The 26,708-nt window shown below is 33.8% G+C and overlaps 1 protein-coding gene across 9 annotated transcripts; it reads right to left on the bottom strand.

The window, feature by feature from the left end:
- Positions 1-15,602: 15,602 nt before the first annotated feature.
- Positions 15,603-26,472, bottom strand: LOC136845851 (structural maintenance of chromosomes protein 2-like). 9 transcript variants are annotated; one of them, XM_067116257.1, is made up of 8 exons: positions 25,677-25,751; positions 23,087-23,261; positions 22,319-22,383; positions 21,525-21,627; positions 20,494-20,621; positions 19,652-19,747; positions 18,926-19,159; positions 15,603-15,861 (listed from the first exon to the last, which is right to left on the bottom strand). In XM_067116257.1, exons 1-7 carry the CDS (start codon positions 25,734-25,736, stop codon positions 18,974-18,976), a joined length of 813 nt encoding a protein of 270 aa, XP_066972358.1. In that variant the 5' UTR covers positions 25,737-25,751; the 3' UTR covers positions 15,603-15,861; positions 18,926-18,973. The 9 variants fall into 9 exon arrangements, with proteins under 9 accessions (XP_066972358.1, XP_066972360.1, XP_066972362.1 ...); XM_067116259.1 differs by lacking the exons at positions 15,603-15,861; positions 25,677-25,751 and adding exons at positions 23,961-24,003; positions 26,411-26,472 and having other exon boundaries at positions 18,109-19,159; XM_067116261.1 differs by lacking the exons at positions 15,603-15,861; positions 25,677-25,751 and adding exons at positions 23,961-24,003; positions 26,354-26,432 and having other exon boundaries at positions 18,109-19,159.
- Positions 26,473-26,708: the final 236 nt, after the last annotated feature.

Consider the following 26,708-nt stretch of genomic DNA (forward strand, 5'->3'; position numbering starts at 1 on the left):
CGAGAGTACTTCATTTTCGGAAAGTTATCAAGAGTCCCACCGCCACTGCCACCGCTGCTGCTCCTGCTGGTGGTCCTCCAAAAAGTTGTAATTAAAAAGACACCGAGAGCTTGCACGATGATCGTGTAATGCCACTAGCTCAGATTTCTCAGACTGATCTCTTAAGTGTCAGATTTAGAACGAGATTTCAAATCAAGATTTCAGATCAAGAGAATATTCCTTGTTGACTCCATGAAAGCAAAAGACTTTAAACTTTGATTTTTGGAACTTCCTAGGGAACTAATGAGTTATTTTCCTGTGATTTATCTTCCACAAATCTCCACGCACCTCCAGGTTCCCTTCATTATATATATATATATATATATATATATATATATATATATATATATATATATATATATATATATATATATACATATACTGTATATATAAATATATATATATATATATATATATATATATATATATATATATATATCCACAAATCTTCATGCCTCCAGGCTCCCTTCATTATTTATATATATATATATATATATATATATATATATATATATATATATATATATTTATATATATATATACATATATATATACATATATAATATATAATATATAATATATATATATATATATATATATATATATATATATATATATATATATATATATATATATATATATATATTCCTGACAGCTATTCAGATGACTTTTCGAGATAAATAAAGAAATAAATAGATAAACAGAGAAATAAATAAATAAATAAATGAAATTAAAAGTCAACATAACATTCTAAAGAAAACTCTTAGGTAGAATTTACCAAAGCAAATCAGACGAAAGCAATTGCTTGGATACCGTAAGGAAAGGCAAGCAAAGCTCTTTTCATGGCCGGTTTAGAATACCTGTCTCGATACAATTTCCCCGTCGCAAGCACGAAAAAGCAAGCAGGCAAGAATTCTCGAGAGAGAATTCTGTCTGGAGGCTGGAAAGCTCAGCTAATGGAAAATTCATCAACTATAAAGAGAGTTTCCTCAGTAGCGTGATTGAATATGATTGAATAGGATTCGTAATCTCGCTTAGGAAAACATTTTTCAGACAACTGCAGGCTTTTTTGAGGCCTACTGGTCGTAATCTCTTTTAGGATAACTTTTTTCGATAATGGCACTCTTTTTAAGCCTTACCGGTCGTTAGGCCTTTCATTTTACATGGAGTCATCGATTGAGAAATATGCTATGCGCCATTATTTTGAACACTGAAAATAATCGAGTTTGAAAATTAAAGAACTTTAAATTACATTAAAATCATTATTGATAATGTCACGATAATATATATTTTTTAAACTGAAGCCAATTCTATGTACAATATGCTTAAATAACCAGTTTTGAAAAACGTTTGTTTTGAAAAACGTTTGTCTTCACTGAGGATTTTGGAGCCAGCACGAAGGCGGTGTCATTTTCTAAAAGTAGAGCATAGCCATTCATTACTATGCTCTAGTTTTAGAAAATGACACTGCCCTCGTGAGATATTTGCCAACTCAGAAAATCGAGTTTGAAACCAACGATATTCAAATCACGTTAAAATCATTATCGACGACGCCATAACATTATATATATTTTTAAATTGAAGCTAATTCTATGTACATTACCCCTACGCAAACATTTCTGAAGAACGTTAATTAGTTTTTGAGAGATTTATAAAAATATGCAAGTACCCCAATACCCTCATTTAGATAATAAAATGTGTTTTATCATATTTAAACGGTATAAAATCCCCAAGATATTGACTGTGCTTTTACCTTATGTTGTTTTATAATATCGTATGGTAAATATGAAAATAAAAATTGGTTTATAAACCCACCCACCCATCCCCAATTTTTTTTTATTTATTGCAAAAAAATTCCAAAATTTCCCAAATATAGTCACAAATAATTAATATACATCAGTAAACATAAATAAACATATCATAGAGTATGATGATGATAATACAATAAAACTGTGAATAATTATTCATTATTAACAAGATAATAGTGATAAATGCAAAAAATTAAAAACACAGCAAGAATATCCATAAAATTAATATTATTACAAATAATTAAAAAACAATATTAAATAAAGAGTATGCTAATGATAATCCCAACAAACTCGTGAATAATGAAGAATGACGAGGATGAAAGTTATTAATGCATAAAAAACAATCATTAATGGATGAAGATAAATGAAAAAATTAATAATGGCAAAATATAACAGCTGTACTCACCAAAAGATGATAAATTCTTGTCTTGCTTCTTATTTATGCGAAATTGTTTTTATCAAGACATACGTTAAGACAATATGGTCCTGAGCTGAAATAGAGGTTATTATTATTATTATTATTATTATTATTATTATTATTATTATTATTATTATTAGCGTTGGCAAGACTATGCCACTGCTGTGGGTTTCATTCTGTAAAAATATTTGTTTTGATCAAAACAAAAAGGTTAAGACAATGCCCAGGAAGAATGTCATTTAAATATAGCCCTGAGCTGAAATAAAAGTTATTATTATTATTATTATTATTATTATTATTATTATTATTATTATTATTATTATTATTATTATTATTATTATTATTATTAACAGGAAACGCAAGGGTTAAGATTTGCTTAGATATTTCGACATTATGAGTTGTTTAGAATTCCTTTAGAAGTATATATGACAGGCTACTCTTATTTAATAAGAATCTCGAATTTATTACTTACAAATTTTGTTCACTATCTTTTACTTGGCTTTTTAATAAAAGGTTTTTAAAAAACAATGAAAATACTCACATAAAAGACAATAAACATACTCACATAAAATACAATAAAATTCTCACATCAAAGACAATAAAAACACACAAAAGACAACAAAAATAATAAAAGACAATTAAATCACACATAAAAGACAATAAAAACACATAAAAGACTATAAAAAGCATAAAAGACAACAAAAACACATAAAAGACAATAAAAAGCATAAAACACAACAAAAACACACATAAAAGACAGCAAAAACACACATAAAAGACAATATAAACATATGAAAGAGAATAAAAATACTCACATAAAAGACGATAAAAACACACATAAAAGACAATAAAAACACTCACACAAAAGAGAATACGAATACATAAAATACAATATAAATACTCACATAAAATATAACAAAAACACACATAAAGGCAATAAAAACACGCATAAAAGACAATCAAAATACTCACACAAAAGACAATAAAAACACTGACATAAAAGACAATAAAACACATAAAATGCAAAAAAACACAAAACTCAAAAAAAAAAACTCACATACACGCATTAAAAAAACCTTAACAAAAAACATTATCCCTTAATTCCTCTCACAAATTAAACTCGTGAGAAGTAAGGCCAAAGATTTGGATACCAATTGCAAATATTTATTTTTATTTGTGTTTTTTTTTAAGAAAAAACTTTCCTTTCCAAAGTTTTCCATAATGGAGGTTCGAGTTCCCTCGGGAAATCTTCCGATGGAAGTTTGTTTAAACCTTAATATTCTCGAGATGATGATGATATAATACGATGATGATGATATGAGGATATGATGATATGATGATATGTGATGATGATATGATGATGAGATATATGATGATGATATGATGACGATGATATATGACATGATGATGATGATATATGATGATGATGATATGACATGATGATGATATGATGATATATGATGATGACAATGATGATGATGATGATGAAATGAGAGTGATAGTGATATGATGGGGAAATATTGATTTATATATGACCCAAGTTTAGGTGAGATTTACTAAGAGAAAAAAAATTATGAGGTAAAAAAAAGTTTTTAATTGAAGCAAAAAATAAAGCCTTGTGCGAAGAAAAAAAAAAGAGCTTATGTGAATTGGAAGTTTACTTTAAAAAATTAAACAAACTATTTTTGTGGAGTCAAAAAAAGATCTTTATGTCAAGTTAAAAAAAAAACAGACTTTTATGTTAAATCAAAAAAAGACTTTTAATTGAAATAAAAAAAACTCATGTGAAGTAAAAATATAGACTTTTATGTGAAGTAAAAAATCAGACGCATATGAGATTAAAAAAAACTCATGTCTAGTCAAATCAAATACTTTTAACTGAAGAAAAAAAAAGACTTACGTGAGGTCAAAAGAGACTTTTAAGTGGAGTAAAAAAATGCATACACACACACAATATATATATATATATATATATATATATATATATATATATATATATATATATGCATATATATGCATATATAATTTCCCCCTTACTAAATGACTCATACTAGCTTTCTCCACCCCTTTCTTTAGAAACTTCCTCTGCCATGCATTCCTACTAATCCTTTTCACTCCTGCTAGTCAAAGCGAACTGCTTTCTATTCAACGAATATTCTTCCTCAGGAAGCAAATCTCGAGCTTTGCCGGGGAAGACGGATATAAGACTGGAAGAGAATTGTGTTTAAATGTCGTATATCGTCAACTAGTTGTATTATAAAGTCGTCTTATGAAAACTAATATAGAGGATAAATTATACTGTAAATTAGGTTTACATCAGTTTCTCGTGGAAGCTGATGGGAATGGAATGGAATGGAATATAGAGTCTAGGGCAAAGGCCAAGCACTGGGACCTAGGAGGTCATTCAGCGTTGGAAAGGAATTTGAGAGTAGGTAGGTCTGAAAGGTGTAACAGGAAAAAAACCTCGCACTTGCACTATGAAATAATTGTTAGGAGAGTGTGGATAGCAAGATGGAAGAAAAATAATATGAATGGAGGTACAGTAAAAGGAATGAGAGGGGTTGCAGCTAGGGGCCGAAGGGACGCTGCAAAGAACTTTTAGTAATGCCTACAGTGCACCCCATTAAGTGTACTGACGGCACTACTCCCCTACGGGGGAAAGCTTACAAGTGAAAGATTTACACACGACAGTAAAATCGCCCTATTCAACTCTCATTTCTGAATAAGGTTTAAATTAAACTTTGTCAACATTTTATAAACAAAAATAAGCAGAGAATCCTTCCGGTATTTTAAATCCCACTTACCGAGCCAGTATCCTTTTTTGGTATCCTCCAAGGGGTCAACTTATGACGTGAAATCCTCTCAGGACAATTTGGGTCAAGAGAGTTCAAGTGAAAATCACTCACGAATGGAAAATGAGTACGTGTAATAGTTAATTGTTTCTCTATCTCTCCTTCTTCTTCTTCTTTTCCGTCAGGAATTCAGGTCACTGGAACAAACGAGAGGGAGGGATAAGGGACACTTGATAATGGAAAGATTATTTGCAATTACTGAAAGTCTAGAGATATGTGTAGGAAATATTATTGTCGCTTGAATACAAGCATTAAATTCATAACATTGAAAAGGTATTTTTAAGGAGAGAGTGAGAGAGAGAGAGAGAGAGAGAGATACTCTACGAAAGCGACTTGCAATCACATGGCGTAATTATTTAAAAGAGACAAGCAAGGACAGAGAGAGAGAGAGAGAGAGAGAGAGAGAGAGAGAGAGAGAGAGAGAGAGAGAGACGCAACTTCCAGAGAGCCCCTCTCAACCAGAGTGAAGAGAGAATAGGGTACGAGCAGGGAGGAAAAAAATAGAGTTAAGATTAAGCAGGGAACTATCAGAGAGAAGTTGCTTAAATTTCCCTAGTTCGCCTGGCTTAGGGAACTGATTGAGAAGACAATATTATTCCAATGCAGAAATTGAGGTTTAAGTGTCAGGAAATTGGAAAATAACAGATTCCTGTATATAAAGACGTTAATAACTTTTACATTTATGGCTTCATGCTTTGATATATAGCTAGAATGAAAAGGGTGGATTTCTAGAGAATTGCTACGTATTATTGGAATCTAGAAAACACTAAATCCGTATTTTTGAATAAAAATTTTTCTAAAAGCTAGTTTTCAAAGAAATAATTCATATTTTCGTAATAAACTCGTATATTTTTACGAAGTTCTTCTAGAACGCTTATCCCAAGCATGAATAGTCAACTGACTCAATGGCTGATTGGAAAAGTAGTTGAAAGAATAAGTTGAAATGGATAACTGACAACAGGCGGGTATGTCAGTTGTGTAGTTATGCATTTTGTCATTACCAATTCCCTAGTGAACGAAAAATGTCATCGTAAATGGAATGAAATTAATGCGAGTCATAATTTAGTATCAAGGATATGAATTATGATTCATAATTTATTATCAAGGATATGAATTATGATTCATAATTTATTGTCAAGGATATGAATTATGAGTCATCTTTTATTATCAAGAATATGAATTATGAGTCATCATTTATTATCAAGGATACGAATTACACTTTCTGCCCATATCATAATTGTCATCTTGATATTGGTGGCAGTTTCTTTAGCACTGAACGATTTTTTTTTAACTTGCACTTTTCTAAAATAAAAAAGGACTGAAAAAACTGGCTTCTTGTTCGGTGTTTTTTTTTTTTTTTACGATGGATTAATCGAAGCCATCAATCAGGATTACCTCTCTACAACTCCTTTGAGAATAATCAGAATCATTCCTCGACAAATTTAGTATCTCCCCCCTACGAAATTCTCTCTCTCTCTCTCTCTCTCTCTCTCTCTCTCTCTCTCTCTCTCTCTCTCTCCGGATACTGTTTTTATCTGTTTTTAACATTTGTGTCTGTGTGCAATCTTGCATCTCTCTCTCTCTCTCTCTCTCTCTCTCTCTCTCCCCGTACACTGTTTTTATCTGTTTTTAACATTTGTTTATGTGTAATCTTGCACCTCTCTCTCTCTCTCTCTCTCTCTCTCTCTCTCTCTCTCTCTCTCTCTCTCTCTCTCTCTCCCGGGATACTGTTTTTAACATTTGTGTCTATGCGTAATCTCTCTCTCTCTCTCCCCGGATAGTGTTTTTAACATTTATCTCTCTCTCTCTCTCTCTCTCTCTCTCTCTCTCTCTCTCTCTCTCTCTCTCTCTCTCTCAATGTTCTTCGTACCTGGATAGAAAGTATGAGAGAAAGTATCCAATTTCCCTTCCAGAGTTTTCACAAGATCGAACTTTCGAGGAAAAGAAAACGTTAAGGCAGGAGGTCTTTCGTTCGAACTATCAATTCAGCGTAACTTAAGGCGAAGAAATCTAAGCATTTTTTTTTTTAATGTTTTGAGGACGAGGGCCGGGAATAATTAGCCAGTGCTGACAGACTGAGAGACTGACAGACTGAGAAACTGAGAGACTGGAACCTGGGAGACTGACATTCTGAGAGGCTGGGTGACTGGGAGACTACGAGACTGACAGACTCAGAGACTGGAAGACTGAAAAACTGACAGACTGAGAGGCTGACAGCCTGAGAGACCGACAGATGACAGACTCAGAGACTTACAGACTGAGAGACTGACAAACTGAGAGGCTGAGAGATTTACAGACTGACAGACTGAGAGATTGACAAACTGGAAGCTGAGAGACAGACTGAGAGGCTCAGGTACTGACAGACTGAGAGATAAAAGACTAAATTCACATTTAAGCCAATATTTCATGTTGTGAAATAGTATAAAAACAAATATCCCAAGATAATAAATCTAAATAAATCTAAAAAAAATCAAATCCTACAGGAATTCTCCATCTAACCTACAGCAGGATTTATCTCCTCAATGTCCCTCTCGTACTACGGTAAAAAATTGTTTTAAATATAAGTATGACTCAAAGATTACGGTTATTCTGGAAATTCTCAAAGAGAAGGATAGATATTCCAGATATGGAGGTTGAGGTACAAGGTACAGTGACTATGAAATAGCTTTTCCTTCCTTCCTTCCTTGAAATGGGTAGGATGGAAATGTCATAGGAAAGAAGAATGGAATAATTGATGGGTGGAAGGAGAGAGAGAGAGAGAGAGAGAGAGAGATGGGTGAGGGAATAATTCAGTGGAGCTATGTAAATCACTTATAGATACAGAGGGAGAAAGAATGAGAAACGACGAGGAAAATATACCTCCTTTTACTAGCTATGTATGCGAACGCCAATATTATACTCCGCGAAAATTACAAATGCACTCATTTCTGAATATATTCCTCATTTTATTCGCTAAGTATACGAACGACAATATTAAACTCGGCGAAAATTACACGTTCACTCATTTGTTAATATATTCCTCATTCTATTCGCTAAGTAAACGAACGCCAATATTAAAGTCGGCGAAAATTACAAGTTCACTCGTTTCTGAACAGCATAATAATCTCCAGGAGCCTTCCTGCGGGTGTCCTTGTTCAGTATCAAACTTTTAATTAGATCCCATGGCTAAAAGAAGCACTTTTGTCTCACTTGTGTGGAAAGAATTTGCAACTTTCTTGCAACTTCTTACTTTAGAAATGTCTCGTTTTTGGTTCCTGGTTTTCAGCCGTTTTCATTTGCATAATTTTTTCGGGTGAGGATTCTGAGAGCTAAAATGGCTGACGAGTTTCTTTTTTTTATTTGTATAATGAATGGCAGGTGTTGTATTTTTACTCATTCATTCATTCATTCATTCATTTATCTTTAATTCCTTTTTCATTCAGGATTATTACAAGCCTTCGTTCGAGGACATATCTCGTAATCATTAGGAATTATAAATGTGTCTAGACATACATACATACGTACATACATACATACATACATACATACATACATATATATATATATATATATATATAATATATGTATGTATATATAATTAAAGTACAAGGTAAATTGTAATCCTTTATTTATATATATTTACCTGCTTTAGGACAAAGAATATTTACAGTGTTCATTTGAAAGAGGTTACAGAAGAGAACAAGGAATACAGAAAGAAGAGATCAGTTATTATAAAAGAAAAAAAGATAAATTAATAAATCAATAAACAAATAGGTAAAATTATAAATACATAATTAAACTACATGGTGAATTTTCAATAATTCATCTTTATATTTACCTACTTAAGGGATATGAATTATTGATATTTGCATTAGAAAGTAAGTCTCAACTTGACTTTGCAAAGCGAATTTCGCCTCAGGGGAAGTTGAGAAACGAAATCGAAGGAAGTTTGGGAGCAATAAATTCTCTCTCTCTCTCTCTCTCTCTCTCTCTCTCTCTCTCTCTCTCCCTCTCTAGATCTTGATCTCAATCTAAAAGTTTGACAAAACTGACTTGAGTCAACATCTCTGGAGTAATAACTTCTCCTCCTCCACAGGTTCTCTCTCTCTCTCTCTCTCTCTCTCTCTCTCTCTCTCTCTCTCTCTCTCTCTCTCTCATTATTGATAATCTTTTTTAGATACTTTTGGCTTAATATTTGAAAGAACATAAAAATCACATCTAAAATGTGTACAACTAATGACACAAAACACACCTTATGAAAAGTCATTGTTTTCATTTGTTTACCATAAATATAATTATAACAGATCTTCCTAAATAGATGGTAGATAGATAGATAAAGATAGATAGATAGATAGAGAGATAGACAGATAGACAGATAGATAGATAAGATTCTTTATCCCATTTTAAATATAAATCGAATGAATAAAAAATCCGTATTTTTCAGTCATAGAAAAGTTAGACAACAGTTATACCAAGTTAATATCGAATATCGACAGTGAAAATGATCTTAAGAACAAATATAGATAGATTAGATCTACAGTTAGATAGATAGATGGATGGATAAAAATAATAACATTGAGGATAATCAACTATAAAAACTATGTTTTCCCTTAAATTGACATTCACAAAAGTCCTTTAAATAACTCCTTAAAATTGTAAAGAAGTTTCAGTAAACAAAAAAATTCAAATCAAGTTATCAGATCTACAAACCATAAGTAGTTTCTTAGCAAAGAAAGCTCTACAAACCTCCAAAAAAGAAGAAATAATATTTTGTATTCGTAGGAAACCAAATAATTAGTCCTACAAAACCATACGTAGTTCTTTAGCAAAGAAAGCTCCACAAAACCTACAAAAAATCCTTCTGCATTTTAGCAAACCAAGTTATTAGTTCAACAAAAACCATACGTAGTTTGTGTAGCAAAGAAAGCTCTACAAAACCAACAAAAAAATGCTTCTGTATTTGTAGAAAACCAAGTACTTAGTTCTACAAAAACCATACGTAGTTTGCGTAGCAAAGAATGCTCTACAAAACCTACAAAAAACCTTCTGTATTCGTATAAAACCAAGTAATTAGTTCTACAAAACCACAAGTAGTTTCTTAGCAAAGAAAACGCTACAAAACCTACAAAAAAATGAAGAATCCTTTTGAATTTGTAGAAAGCTGTAGAGAATATCTCTTGTATTTTGGGTTCACCTTCTTCTTGGGGTATCTTGTTACAAAGATAGGACAGTGAGATGCCTGTTGACAAGGAAGGTTTCAGATTACAGTCTATAAGACTTGGGGAGTGAGGAGTGATGAGGAGTGAGGGGGTGTGAGAGAGTGTGGAGTGATGAAGGAGGAGTGAGCCGTGGGGAAAGAGGAGTGACGAGTGACGAGTGTGAGAGAGGAGAGATGAGTGAGAAATAGCGTTAGGAGTGAGGAGTTGGAATGAGGAGTGAGGGGGAGTGATTTAGGATGAATGAGGAATGAGGAGTGTGCAGTGAGGAGTAAGGAGAGAGGAGGAGTAAAGATTGAGGAGTAAGGAATAAAGAGTAGGGAGTCCGGAGAGAAGAGTGAGGACTGAGGAGTGAGAGAGAGGAGAGAAAAGTGATGAGTGAAGTGATGACTGAGGAATGAGGAGAGAGGAGTTAGGACAGAGGAGTGAGGAGGGAGGAATGAGGAATAAGGTGTGCGGAGTTAGTAATGAGGAGTGAGAAGACAGAAGTGAGGAGTGAGGGTGAGGAAAGAGTAATGAGGAGTTAATAGGTAGGAGTGAGGTGTTAGGAACGAGGAGTGAGGAAAAAGGAATAAGGCGTGAGGAGTGAGAGAAGAGAGGAGAGAAAAGTGAGGAATGAAGAGTAATGACTGAGGAGTGAGGAGAGAGGAGTTAGGAGAGAGGAGTGAGGAGGGGGAGGAATGAGGAATAAGGAGTGCGGAGTTAATAATGAGGAGTGAGAAGAGAGAAGTGATGAGTGAGGAGTGTGGAGTGAGGAATGAGGAATGAAGAGTTAGGAGTGAGGTGTTAGGAACGAGGAGTACGGAAAAAGGAATAAGGATTGAGGGCTGAGGAGTGAAGGGGAGTGAGGAATAAGGAATGAGGAAACGAGGAGTGAGGAGTAAGATCTTAACTTTACAGTCTTCCCTTGTTGGTAATATTGGATTTAGCCTCATAAATACTTCCATAATATCTCAGACAAAGTTCCTGTCATTACGATTATGTATAATCCATAACGTTAATAACATTCAGGTGAGGTCTTGGTTAACTTAAATAAGTAACTGATAACATTAATAACATTCTAATTACGAAATTAATAAATTAACGTATTTGTTGGCGCTGTTTACCTCGTATCTATAGAGAATGAGACTGGTTGCGTTCTTGTAAATGTGAATTTTATATTTAATCTTTACTGACTGCAGTTTATAGATAGATGGATAGATAGATTGATAGATAGATAGATAGATAGACTGACAGAAAAATCGGTAGATAGATAGACAGATAGGAAGATATTCGATTTAATTACGCGCAAACTTATCCAAATATATTCTTCCTATTGATACGTTTCCGTGTGTTGATATAGGCCTATACACCGCGCATCCACACAAAGACACTGTTTCATACAGTATAATATATATTCATACCATATGTTGTATATTTATACAACTTTAAAAGAATACAATAAAAAAAATTGTTAGCAAAGAGAGGAAAAAAAACACGTATTGATGAACGCGTGTAAAACAAAGCTCTTAAAAGCATAAACAAATGAACAAAATATGCAACACAGCCAGCGGCTGACATCTTGAAAATGAACATTCCCCACCGAGAGAGAGAGAGAGAGAGAGAGAGAGAGAGAGAGAGAGAGAGAGAGAGAGAGAGAGACTTTATTATTCAATAAGTAAGCGTTAATGGATTCCTCCGGGATACGAGCTAATACCATTCTTTGTCGAGTGCGCCTTTCGGCAACAAGAGGCAGGAAGGTAGGTAGGCTAATTTAGGCCTTTGAAAAAGATGATGAATGCGAATGCCCATACGGGGATGAGTCATGGAATGATTAAATCACCATCATTACCAAGATCATTATAATCATTATCCTCTTCATTATCATTATCATCGTCCCCAGGACATTGTGACGTCAATGTTCTCTTATGCAATCCCACCATTCGTGTGTCTTTCCTCGAGTTGTCATCTTGATGATTCACTCATTTCTAGCTTTCTTTCTCATCGTTCTCATCACCTAGATCTTATATTTCTCATTGCCTAGGTCTCAGTTCTCATCACCGAAGTCTTATAGTTCTCATCACTTAAATCTCACAGTGCTCATCACAAAAGTCTAGGTCTTCCAACCCTTCTAGTGCAAGGCCTCACAGTTCTCATCCAAGTAAATTTTATAGTTCTTTATAGTTCTCATCACCTAGGTCTTATAGTTCTCATCAGCCAAGTCTCATAATTCTCATCACATAGGTCTAATGATTCTCATCACCAAAGTCTTAGAGTTCTCGTCACCTAGATCTTACAGTTCTCATCACATCGGTCTAGGTCTGCCAACTCGTCTGGTGCCTATGTCTCATAGTTCCCGTCCAAGTAAATCTCATCATCCTCATCACCTAGGTGATTTTGTTCTCATCACCTATGTCTTATAGTTCTCATCACCTAGATTTCAAAGTTTTCATCACATAGGTCTAAGCCATCAAACTCGTCAGGTGCCTAGGTCTCTTAGTTTTCATCCACGTAAATCTCATCGTTCTCATCACCTAGGTCTCATAATTCTCATCAGCAAAGTCTTATAGCTCTCATCACATAGGTCTAATGATTCTCATCACATAGGTCTAGGTCTACCAAACCATCTGATGCCCATAGGACCCCAACTGACGCTATCACGTAGGCCTACTACTCTCCCAGGGGTAATAAACATTATAATATATCTTAAACTTAAGCTAATATTGTCCCTGGGTATAAGGAACAGGATTATGACACCCAGGAATATAAAAATGACCTTAGTAATATTGTATATGACACTCAGGAATATAAAAATGACCTTAGTAATATTGTATACAAGTTTATATGTATACATTTGTCATACAATCAACATACAACATAGTTAACAGCTACATCGCAACCAAGGAGCCAGCTTTACCAACAGTAGACTCATGTGGATAACAAAAATCCATTGCAAAGCCTTTCTATCTGAAGATCTACCATTATCCACCATTAAAATCTTTATTGGACTCCCGTGAATTAAAAAAATCCATTGCAAAGCCTTCTTACCTAATTATCTACCATTATCCATCATTAAAATCATGATTGGACTCACGTGGATTACAAAAAATCCATTGAAAACCCTTCCAATCTAATTACCTACCATTATCCACTATCAAAATCTTTATCATCGCTCCCTAATACCGTTAAATACCAGAAACCACGTCTATTGAATCCGACATTCCTTTCTGAAGGAGGAACATTGCCTCCATCGACAGACAGACACAGACAGTTCCCTCAGGTAATTACTGAACAGGTGAGAACTCTGAGGTGAGGTCACGCCCCTCGGGAGACAGGAACTGATGCTTTCGGCAAACCAGTAAAATCAGTAAAAAAAATATATAAAAGCTAATTTTATTCTGTTGATGATTTTGATAAGATCGTCTTTCCTAATGGAATGATTTATGGTACTATTGCTGGCCATTCCTGTTATTTTTCATTATTATAAAGTTACTGTTACTGATAGTTTCAGTATAACTATCATCACTACTATTGACAAAGTGGATATTGATGAAGATGATTATGGTAATATATCACTGTCATCATCATTCTATGTGTAAACAATCTTCTAAAAAAGTGACACAGTGCAGCACTAGAGATTGCAGTTAGGTACTACAGGTGACCGCATGGATGATATCACAGTTCTGTTTAATTTTTAACTCAGCATTCCCCTGTATACTGGCATTAAAACGGAATATTATACACAAGAAATAAAAAAAAAAAAACATAATAGATTGTAAATCCTATTGTACTCTTGTTGATACCAAGTAGCGTAAAAAAAATTACAAAAATACAAGAAATACAAAAATTCGGAGATCTGACAAGAAATATATCAGCTCTTATGAGAAAACATTAAGCTGTCCAGTCCCGTACAAGTCCTTTTGCCCTAGAACCATAATTTTCTTAATTGGAAACTTCACATCCCTTAAGTTTGTTTTTTTTTTTTTAAGCAACTTGAGGCAAGTTGTGGAAAAACAAACAGGTTTTGTTGGAATAGGTAAACAAGGAGTAATTATTCCTTTTCATAATTCACTGATTTCAATCTAGTCTGAATGATTGGCTGATTTACATCTGGCTATAGGGGGACACTTTAAGCCATTCAATCTAGTTTATTCAAATAGGAATAAATCCCAGATTTACCTATTAATACCCAAAATAAATCGGCCATTACCATTAGGGGGATTCAACCCGTTAAACAAAACGGCAACGCTAAGAGTAACAAATTCTCTCTCTCTCTCTCTCTCTCTCTCTCTCTCTCTCTCTCTCATCCCTAGGCAATAACCATATATATATTTTTCCATCCCGCATAATAAGGATGCCCGCTGACGTCAGAAGCTTTAGGCTTCGGGACGTCAGCCCGCCATCAGGGAGAGTGACGCGTGTGTCAGCTCTCTGTTTTTCAATGGCACGCCACTTGGCCACTAAGAAGCCCCACACTTATTATGGAGAAGGAATAAAATATACTTTTATTGTTGCTATTGCCCTATTTTATAAGTGTGGGATACAACTGTACGGGAATCTTTCTTTTTTATATAAGTAAATGATTACAAGAGGGACCTTTGTTTATGCAGAAGAGAGGGGGGGAGGGAATCCACACTTCCTATGGAAAAGTATACCTTAGTTTAACCAGAACACTGAGCAGATTAACAGCTCTCCTAGGGCTGGCCCGAAGGATTAGATTTATTTTACGTGGCTAAGAACCAACTGGTTACTTAGCAACGGGACCTACAGCTTATAGTGGAATCCGAGCCTATTATGACAAGAAATGAATTTCTATTACCAGAAATAAATTCCTCTAATTCTTCATTGGCCAGTCGGAGAGTCGAACGCTGGGCCAACAGCGTGCTAGCCAAGAGCTCTACCCACCCATCCAATGAAGAACTATGGAGATGGAATAAAATGCACTTTTGCTTTTGCTGATGCTTTGTTTTTAACTGTTGGATACAAGTGTATAGGAATCTGCTTTCTTTTTTTATATAAGTAAACGATTACACAGGAGAGATTTTTTTATGCACAGGTGAGAGAAGATTAAAGGGGGGCCCACACTTATTATACAGAAGGAATAAGATATGGTTTTTTTGCTGCTGATGCTTTGTTTTGTAAGTGTGGGATACAACAGTAGGGAAATCTTCTTACTTTTTTATGTAAGTACACGATCACAGAAGGGAGGTTTGTTTGCAAAAGAGAAAGAAGAGTAAATCTGGATTATGTGTTATTTTTTTATTGCTGATGCTTGTTTTATGTCTTATAAGTGTGGAATACAATACCTGCCATTTCCTTGACGTAGAAGATTGTAGGGGGTCACATGAGATCGTAGAGGACATGTAGGATCGTACAGGGTCAAGTAACATCAAAGAGGTCACATAAGATCATACGGGCCACGTAAGATCATAGGGGTCATGTACCATCGTAGAGGTCAAGTAACATCGTAGAAGTCACATAAGATCGTACATGCAAAATCGTAGAGGTCACGTAAGATCATAGGGGTCACGTGGAGTCACTTCCTGAAATCTCACAACACGGGCAGAGACCTGGAAAAAATAATTGGCTTATATAATTTCAACCAAACTGTTAAAGTCATTCTGGAGTTTAATAATTTTGTGGATGACAGTTATGAATGAAATTTAATTCGTTTATTCAGTGATATTAATTTCATAAATGAAATGTAACTTAACTTATTCACTGGTTCCATGGTACTTTTGGAATCTGAATTAATGACTAATGCTCTATCTTTATGTCTGTTTAGACTCAAGCTTAAAAAATGGGAATAAGTAAAAATACATCATCAAAATTGGCTGCTCGTGTACAACATGTTTCCCTGATTTAAAAATTATTTTCCAAAATTAAATTCTCTGGTCAGCATTTTGGTGGGGGTGGTTTTCCTCTAATTTTCATATATCTTTTTGAAGCAAGTATGTCAACCTACTTTGGGTATTGTAAAAAGTAGTCGAAAATGTAATATTATAACTGGCTATTTGTGTAAAATATTTTTCCCTGATTTAATGACAATCATTTTCAAAAAAAAAAAAATGTTCTGTCTAGTAAGCACTTTTTTTCTCAAATTTTGATTATGGACTAAATCTCTATCCTGTTTAAATTCAAGATTTTAAAAATGAAATTAGTACAAAAAATATATAATCGAAGTTGGCTATTCATATAGAATATTTTCACCTGACTTCATAAGAATTATTTTTCAAAAAAATTCTCTAATCAGGATTTTTTGGTGTTTACTCAGATTCAAAATATTTCTTTTTTTTTAAATAGGTATGTCAGCCTGTCATATCACAAAACAAAAATCTCTGTTTAGTCAGCATTTTTAATTTTTCCTTAAATTCCTAATATATCTTTTTTTTTCAAATAGGCAAGTCAGCCTATCATTTTCAATTATATATATATATATATATATATATATATATATATATATATATATATATATATATATATATATATATATATATATATATATTATATATATATAAATATATATATATATATATATATATATATATATATATATATATATATATATATATATATATATAATATAGAATATATATATATAAAATATAGTAAATAGAATATATATATATATATATATATATATATATATATATATATATATATCTATATATATATATATATATATGTTGTTATAGAAAAACACATATCCTGGTGTTCCAGCTAACACAGAGAGATTTCCAACTAAACCAAACAATATTTGTTGACATAATCCTGAGAGAAATGGCCAGTCGGGAGAAAATCCCCTTAGTAAACAGAAGAGACACCTCTCTCTCTCTCTCTCTCTCTCTCTCTCTCTCTCTCTCTCTCTCGTTCATTTTGTATTCTCTGCAGGCGCTTTCTTGTAGTTTATGTTGTTCTGAGAATAATTTCGTCCTGGGAAAGATTAAAAGGAATGGTTGACTGTACTCTTACATTATTTTTGTATTATTCTTTTATCATTCTAGTATTTTTATATTTCTTTTCTGTCTTCTGGAAATGCTGTTTAAAAGGTACATTACCCTCAAAATTTGATCCAAATATGCTATAAATCTTGTCAGTTTCTGTATACCCACTTATGCAAACGTACTTTACTGATCACTTGCAACTAGCAGAGAAAATATGCCATAATAGTGAAATAAAAAAAGGGCTATTTTTTTCTTCCATGTTTTTCAGAGCTTTGTAAATATAGGTGAACCGAATATAGAAATTAGGCCAAAGGCCAAGCACTGGGACCTATGAGGTCATTCAGTGCTGAAACAGAAACTGACAGTATAGGTTTGAAAGGTGTAACAGGAGCAAAATCTCGCAGTTACACTATGAATCAATTGTTACGAGGGTGGAAAATAAGAAGGAAGAAAAAGAATGTGAAAGGAGGTACAGTAAAAGGAACGAAAGGGGTTGCAGCTAGGGGCCAAAGGCACGCTGCAAAGAACCTCAAGTAATGCCTATAACACACCGAGGAGCTTTGTGTTTCAGCAGTCCTAATTTTTTCAGGGAAGAATTTGTAAACTATTTACCATTTCAAAAATGCTGAATTATCCAAATTAATTTAATGCAGCAGCATTGCAATAATAGTCAGAAAGCTTTTTGTTCATATGAACACTGCAGAACCTGACAAAATTTTTCCAAAACATGATGAAAGTTTTTGCTTGAAAACTAAGCCATCACATATGTTTAAACATCAGTGTTGTTCTTAAACAGCCCAATATTGCAATTTCCTGACTAAATTCCTACCCTCCAAAAAAATCAGGGGTTCCAAATGAAATACAGCTGTATTAAAAAAATATGCATTTGACAATTAGTGAAATACAAAACCATACATAAGATTTTCTGAGTTACATCACCAGACAGTCTTAGCCAATTGCTTTTGGATTCCAGTAACATAAAACAGCTTTCCAAAAAGTTGTGTGTCTCCTTTCAAGAGGAACAATTCTGACAAAAGACAAAAGGTAGCTTTACTTTAAGTCACATGATAAAGAATTTCTATACTAATGGGATCCAACCTTCTTTTTGTAAATGTAAATGTGTCAATTGACAGCCAGTAACTAAAATATTAATAAAGCATTTTCATTCTTGCACAACCATCTACAACATTCTGCTTAGATTTAAGCATACCACAAAGAGTGTTAACTATAACAAACTATAGTTAAGCATACCACAAAGAATGTTAACTAGTGCAAGTAAAACGTTCCCTTTCCTTAAGAATTATGTAATCAGAAAAGCATGGCCCTACGAGTTTTTTCCTTCGTCTACTGTCATTTAAATAGTATTGGCCCACATAAACAACTCAACCATTCTGTAATCATGCGGTGGAAAATAAAAACATAAGATTACAATAAAAACAATTCCTGGAAAATGACAATTCAGATTGAACCTAAGTTCTAATAAGATCTTGCAAATAAGAAAAATATTTTCATACATAAATCAAACATTACCTCACAAATCTTTTTTATTTCTTTTACAAACCTCTTGTCTTATCACAGATTTTGATAGTCTGGTCACTTGAGCTACAGTGTTAAAACAACAGCCATGAATCCTAAGCAATAATATAAATGTGTCAGTAACTTAATATATAAAAATACAACTTGCATTTACCTTTCCCCTAAGAAGAGAAATAATCTGGCTAAGAAGAACAGCTGATATCTACTCGACAGTCTTACTCGATCCTGAAACATCACGAGCAACATTCAGATGTTTTTGGTGTTCCAAAGTCTCACGCAAACTCTGGAGTTCCTCCTTCAGAGCAGCATTTTGTGTTGTCAGTTCCAACATCTCATTTTCCATCCCAAGGACCTTGGCGTCATATTCATGTCTGATGGCTTGCAATCTCTGTTTGAGAAATAAAAAAGTTTGGTATTTTGTTCTACTGGCAGCCAAATTTAATTTGCATCATAATTTAACTCTCATATATCAATGTAAATGATTTAACAGAAAATTTTATGACAATAACACATTTCCTTATAATGTTAAGGAACAATAACTATTTTCAAAAATATACAAGGTTCATAAAGTCATTGGAAATCTATAGTCAATATTATTATTATTATTATTATTATTATTATTATTATTATTATTATTATTATTATTATTATTATTATTATTATTATTATTATTATTATTATTAAGAAAATGATCCCTATTCATATGGAACAAGCCCACAGGGGCTGCTGACATGAAATTAAAGCTTCCAAGGAATGTGGTGATCATTTAACTCTAATACTTAAATGCAAATAATTTAACAGGAGCACTCTCTAATAATAACACAAGTCATTCACTCTAAGAAACATTACTTTTCTTAATATACACAAAATACCAACATACCCCAGTAATAATGTCCATGTTTGAAACTGCTCTGGAAGACTGATTCTGCTGCAACTGAGTCACTTGGTTTCTCAGGCATTCTAGATCTCGGTGGTTCTGGAAAAATGAATCATTATTAAGCAAACATCATATAAACAGGATGTTAAATATGTCAGATATACATGTCAGGATCAAACAGAGAATACCCCTTTTATATCTAGCAGAGCTCAGTGTATGGTGTTCAGTAGCACTGCTCCAAAATCAACTTTATTCATTTCATTGCTTTACTTTTCATTTGTTCCCACCTAGCTGGCAAAACTTTTACAGCCTGCTACAGTTTCTCCATTGACTTAAGAACAAATCATTCCATACATAAATGGGATAATCCAGATATGTTTGTTAGTATATAGGATAGCTGCTGGAACCTAATCTGATTTTGCACCAATGCTCATTTGTCCCAACAGTGTACCAAAGAGCTTCCCTGAAGACATCACAATGAACAAACATCTCATTATAACAAGAAAAAGTTACTATTCTCTTCAAATATTTTTACACAATACAGAATTATTTATTGAACAGTGCAAATATATACTTCAACCAAAAAATATCTGGTAACTTCAAAAAAATTTTAAGTGCATTACTGTATATCACTGCTTGATAAATTTTACTCAAAATCCCTTTCACTCTTGGAAAGAAGATAACACTCAATGATGCAGTATATGTCACAATGAAAAAATTCTCCTTTCTGCAAGAGCAATTAGGAATCCAGAGGGATCTGGCTATCAGAGAAAGAAACTGAAAATATGTTTAAGAAGTTAAGTTATAAACAGAGTGGAACCAGACACCTATTAATTCATGCTTACCTTCTTCCTTATTTCTTTAAGTTCCTTCAGTCCCAGTGCTTCCTTATTTTTCAATTCTTCCTTCAGTTCCTGAATCTTCTGGCATTTCACATCCACATCAATTTTGTGAGCCACTTCGACCATCTTGGCTATAAAAATTGAAAGAGGGTAAAATTAGGAATCATTGTCTTGCCTTACCAAAGGTCTGGGTAACTGTTTTATAAAAAGTATCAACATCTACAGTCACTGATGCCTAACACATTTGTTATTATAAACTCATTCTATACAGAATGCACCCAAGGGTACTATCTAGAGATATCTGGAAGAAGTAACCCCAGTGTGCATACACCAAAATGTCAATGGGCCCAGGGGTATATGGTACTGTATAAGGATTATTCATGCAAGTATAAGGAGAAAAATATGACATAAATATGTTTGAAAGCCTTGAAAACATACAAGAATACTTTTCATAAATTTTCATGAAGTTTAATACCAAACCAAAGACTCCAGCAGGATATGACTTCCCAAAATTCCACACTGTCCAGCAGGATAGCAATAATAAAGTTTGTCCCCTTGTTAATGAAAAGATCTGTAACCACTAAGTCGAACTACAGTATTGTATCTATATCTATGGGCCTCAAAGCTATTACAATCCTCAATATTACCATTTTGTTTCAAACCAAGAATTTCTTACAGTACCCACAAACACCGTGTAAATACTAACATTTAAATTAATATACTAAAGGAATTCATTTAATTATATCTGCAGTTAACAATTAACCATTGAGAAAAAACTGCTTTATTGTTGCACTTTTGTGAGCGATTGCTGTCATGAGACAACATATTTGAAATAATCATTATATGTAACATATGCTTACCAGTATGTAATTTGGCCAGCAAGTTGGATAATGGATACCTATATACAGTACAACATTCTTGGGCAGTCTCATATATACAATGAAAAATTATATAGACTTATATGCAGAAAATAATTTCAAATAAAAGAACAATTAAATGGATACCAAAGTAAAATTACTGAACTGAGATCCAACCTTCATTCACAATATCCTCGACCAAGCCTTCGTATTCCTTTTGCTGGTCTGCATATGAGACTTCTAGGTCTCCCTCCAGTTCTTCAAAGCTGGTGCAATGGGCCTGTGAAATGAATCAAGCATTCAAAAGCCCTCAAGAGCCATAAGTCCTGTAAATTACTAAAGAAATGGGACCTGGAGTTGTAAGTTCTATCAGTGTTAAAGCTAGTGGCCTAATATGTTTGCATACAAAATCAGATTCATAAGTAGACACTAAAATGAAAGCAAACACGACTGGTACAGTCCTTTTTTCTCAACTTAGATAATGACTATTTAAAAGTGTTGAGACTAGTAGCCTATTGCACAGGAATACAGCATCTACCAATAATCATTATTATCATTATTATTATTATTATTATTATTATTATTATTATTATTATTATTATTATTATTATTATTATTATTATTATTATTATTATTCAGAAGATGAACCCTATTCATATGGAACAAGCCGATAGGGGCCACCGACTTGAAATTCAAGATGCCAAAGAATAACATGGTGTTCGTTTGAAAGAAGCAACAGAAGGTAACAAAAATACAGAAAGTAGAGATCGGCTATTAGAAAAGAAAAAATAAATGAACAAATTAAAAAAATAAATAGGTAAAAATGTAAGTAAATTATTAAAATAAAAGGAAAATTGCTTTAGGGTAGTAATTCATTGCATCTTCGCTTGAGATTTTGAGGTTCCAGTTGCACAACATCCTCAGGGAGAGTTTTTTGAAATTCTGAAAGCAGACATGACATGAAACCTCACCTTTTCTACTTCTTTCCACTGTTCTCTGAGCTTTGCTAATGCCTCCGTCAGATTCTTCCTGGAATCTGAAGAAGAGGAAAAATCACCAAGGTAAACATGAGAAGTCAAAACCACTATTCTACATACATCAAAATCATTATTCTAAGTACTGTACGTTAAAATCATTATTCTGAGTAAATCAAAATCCTTATTCTAAGTAGGTCAAAATCATTATTCTAAGTATCTACAATGACCTATTAAACATTATTACTGCTCAAATTTTTTGACTGATTAGTTTTTACCACCCTGGCATCAAAAAGTAAATGCAATCATGCCAAAAACTTATATACAGTATACTAAATGTTATTATTAAACCTGGTTAAAAAATGCATCACAACATACTTTAAGGTTCATGAAGACCAAATTTTTCTTTGAATTTAAAAACTCAAGTCTTTCAAAAATTACTAGGTAATATTTATAAGATGACTAGGTCTGATGAACTGATTGCTAGTTTTCCACAAACTAACACCAAACCAAATACAGTTATCAATGGCTGAAATTCTACACATATGCCTTAGGCAGGTAAAACTATTGCTGTGGTTGTATATGGCTTATGAATAGGACCCAGGCCATAATATTCAATTCAATTTTATTTATGACACTGAAAGGTTATTAGATCACAAAAGCTAAAAGACACTAGTGAATATTTCCAGTCCTATTAATGGGACAATGTCTGTCCAAGATGACCAAATTATGTTATTTTCTCTAAAATTACACTAACATACTCACCAAGAACAAGAACTAGGCCTTCATATTTCTTCAGCGCCTCTTCTTGCACTTCAATAAACCTCTTGATGGCAGCCCTAACGCCATCCAGCTGACACCTCAGTCCATTTCCCTTCTCTGCCTCGGTCAAACATGAATCTCTAACTTCCTTTGCCTTGAGAACCATCACTTCCACAGACTGGTGAGGTGAAAAGAAAAATTTACAAATATTCATTCTTAAATGGTCTAACCAAATGCAGCATATGACGTGACGTGACCTAATTTATACCTCAACTTAACAGACCTCAACTTAGGGGTCTTCCATAATTAGCAGCTACAATATCATGATTATTTTTCCTTTGCTGCCATTTTAGACGTAATATATTTTAAGATATATCTCTTAAACTGAATGTCAAGCGTACAGGTTCATTTAGGTCAGGAACTATGTGGAATGACTGTCAGCTGTAAGATATCTGGAATATATTCAAACCATAATGTACAGTACATACTGAACTTTGTACAGTAATTGCAGAACTTTCATACTTCACATTAGTACAGTTATACAGTAAACCCTAGTTTTTCATTAGTATAGTCCCCTTGCATAAACCTAAACAAATTTACAAAAGAACAAAGATTAAAATCATTTAAAACACATGATACCTAAATGGAAAAAGATATGCGTTATGCTTTGGGCAAGATATCTGTTAATCGTAAGAGTCCAGATCTATTACCCTACCTAAAGTTTATCCTAGCAAGTAGGATGTTTCAAATACCAATATTCCTACATCTAGTTTAGGTTCAATATAGTCAAACTTGAATTTCAGTCAGGCCTATTTATTTCTGCAAACTAAGATATATGGCTTTAGGCCAACTCAGGTACCCTAGATAGTCTACCTACCTTTTGAGTTTCCAGAAATTTCTTCATGCTGTGGTCCATCTTCCTGTAACAAAGCAGATAAAAAATGAAAGATAAAAGGCTGATGGCTGATATGGAATCGAATGGAATGGAATAAAAAAAAGTTAGGCCAAAGGCCAAGAAACCGCTGGGACCTATGAGGCCACTCAACACTGAGAGGGAAATTGAGAGTAAAAAGGTTTTTTACAGGTGTAACAAGAGGAAAACCTCACAGTTGCCCTATGAAACAATTGTTAGGAGAGGGTGGACAGTAAGATGAAAGAAAGAGAATATAAACAGAAAAACAGTAAAAGAAATGAAAGGAGTTTGCAGCTAGGGGCCAAAGGGATGCTGCAAAGAACCTTAAGTAAAGCCCACAATGCATCACGTGAGGTGCACTGACAGCACTAACCCCGTAAGCAGCTGATATGAAGAAATGTCATTAAACACTGAAATAAGCCTAACTTACTGAGGTACAAATTCTAACCAACATCACTGTCTAAGATAGTTAGGTCTCAAGACAGTTAAGTTACTGTATGTCGCATTTTTTATAACTTAAAAAAATCTACTGAGATGCACATGTCATTTAGAGTTACCCCATGGTTTCAACATGGTATTCTCGTAAATGCAATTGTAATACAACGCCTCCATTACAATTCCAAGAGATGTGCCTGCAATTTATAGTTAGGTTAGGCTGTTGGAAGTGATGCAGCCTGGGGAGGGGGGGGGTCACTGAAGCTCACACAGTCAGGTAGAACTCAGCGGCCTAGGCTTGGCTATATCAGGTCAGGATGCTGACCTTTATTTCTGTGCTTCCGATGGTGAACAATATTAATGCATTACAGTCAGACATAGCCTATTCTTAATTCAATGTCTGTTACACATAGCCTAAGCTGTTCCTGACCCCAATTTTGTTACACATGGGTAATTTTTATTAATATTACTGTAAGGCATTACCTATTCCTTATTCATTTTTTGTTGGATAATTTCTACTGCCATTTTTGTTGGACATAGCCTACTTTTTTTTTAGACATTGTTTGCTATTGTTATTGTTAGACATACCTAGCCGATTCCTTTTTTGTTAGACATAGCCTATACCTACCATCATTAGTGTTAGACATAGCTTCTTCATAACATCATTACAGCCTATTAGCCTACTATGCCTAATATCATTTCTGTTAGGCTAGACACTTGCTAGCCTATTCCAATTCTCATTGTTAGACATAAGCCAACCTGGGCTACCCTACTCCAATTCTCATTACTGTTAGACATAACCTAACGGTAAAATTACAGTTTCAGTCAAATTCGCATTTCCGATATAAAAATATATTTTCCCTGGCATAAATAGTGAGTTTTCAACGAATTTGACCTTTATTTCCTCCGCAAATTATCAAATTTAGAGATACAAGGCCCCCCCCTTAATAACTACAATAATGGGGTTCCACAGTGGGAAATCGGGGTTTTTGGGTGGGGGAATACAGAAAACGAGTAAAATAAGAGCTGTCTAACCTACAATAGCGGGTGAAGATCCGCCAGTAATAAAACCACATGTAGACTGCAGTTTAAGCCAAGGATCTTTTGTCAGTGAGGGGGTGGCAGAACAGCGCTGCGGGCCTTATCCGCGGAAATAAAGATTCTTGGCAAGCGAGTATTGTTGTGCTGCGCTCGCCTGCCACGGGTCTAGCGTGGATGTACATACTACCCAACCACTTCACTTACCTTAAATAGAATCAGAAGTTGCAGACGTGGAAGGTTGGGGATCAATCTCTTCTGAATCATTTTTACCCACAATACATTGACAAAAAACAAAATACCATCGGGAGAAAAACTAACACGGCAGCATAAACACATCCTTGGGATAACAATAAGGAACAATTTTCATCGGCAAATATCTCCGTAACCATTAATTTGCGAAAGATTCGAGTAAGTTTTTCGTATGAATCATCTCAAAAATGAATGACAAGTAAAAAAATAATACATATCCCAATTTGACCGAAACTGTAATAATACCAATCTAACCTACTCCAATTCTCATTATTGTAAGACGTAGACTAATCCAGTTCCATTTTTGTTAGACATAGACCTAACCTAACCTAGGGATATTCCTCAGCCCCTTAGTGTTAGACATGGCCTAATACTTAATCTTTTTTTTTTGTTAGGCATAGCCTTCACCTAATTACTTTTTGTTAGACATACCATATTCCTAATACGATTCTTGTCACACATAGGCCTAGTCTAACTTACAGACAAGCCTACCTACCAGCTCTATGCTATTGGGTCTCGTTTATCGACATAAACACCTTTTAATTCGGTTTTAGACTCAAAAAGTTACTAAAATATAATATAAATATATATAATATTCGTTTTTATCTTATTAAAACAGTCGTCATACTCACAACGTCTAAATAAAAATAGACCAAAAATAGAAATTTGTCTAAATACACAAGACTTACGGACAATGTTTTGGTTTAATGAGGGGATTCAGGTTTAGTGACGTCATAATTGTTACCCAAAAATAATCAAATTACTCATTATACTGTTTTAAATGTATAAAGATTGGTTGTAAGAGATATATGGGAAATTTTCTCAATAATAACATACGGAAATGATTAAATAGGACTTTAAGTCGTAATAATGAAAGAATTACTAGAATTTCGTCTACATAGACGAAGTTTTACGGAGAATGTTTTGGTTTGGTGACGGCTTACAGACTTGGTGACGTCACAATTGTGCACACCCCTTCAATAAAAA

The sequence above is a fragment of the Macrobrachium rosenbergii genome, chromosome 14 (assembly GCF_040412425.1).
Source record: "Macrobrachium rosenbergii isolate ZJJX-2024 chromosome 14, ASM4041242v1, whole genome shotgun sequence".
Taxonomy (NCBI): domain Eukaryota; kingdom Metazoa; phylum Arthropoda; class Malacostraca; order Decapoda; family Palaemonidae; genus Macrobrachium; species Macrobrachium rosenbergii.

Coding starts and splice junctions, on each gene's coding strand:
- LOC136845851 (XM_067116259.1), bottom strand. CDS start 26,457: ATGACGTCACTAAACCTGAATCCCCTCATTAAACCAAAACATTGTCC. Junction 23,262..23,960: donor AATTTCTGGAAACTCAAAAG/GTAGGTAGACTA, acceptor TCACCTCACCAG/TCTGTGGAAGTGATGGTTCT. Junction 19,748..20,493: donor TTAAAGAAATAAGGAAGAAG/GTAAGCATGAAT, acceptor TCATTTTTCCAG/AACCACCGAGATCTAGAATG.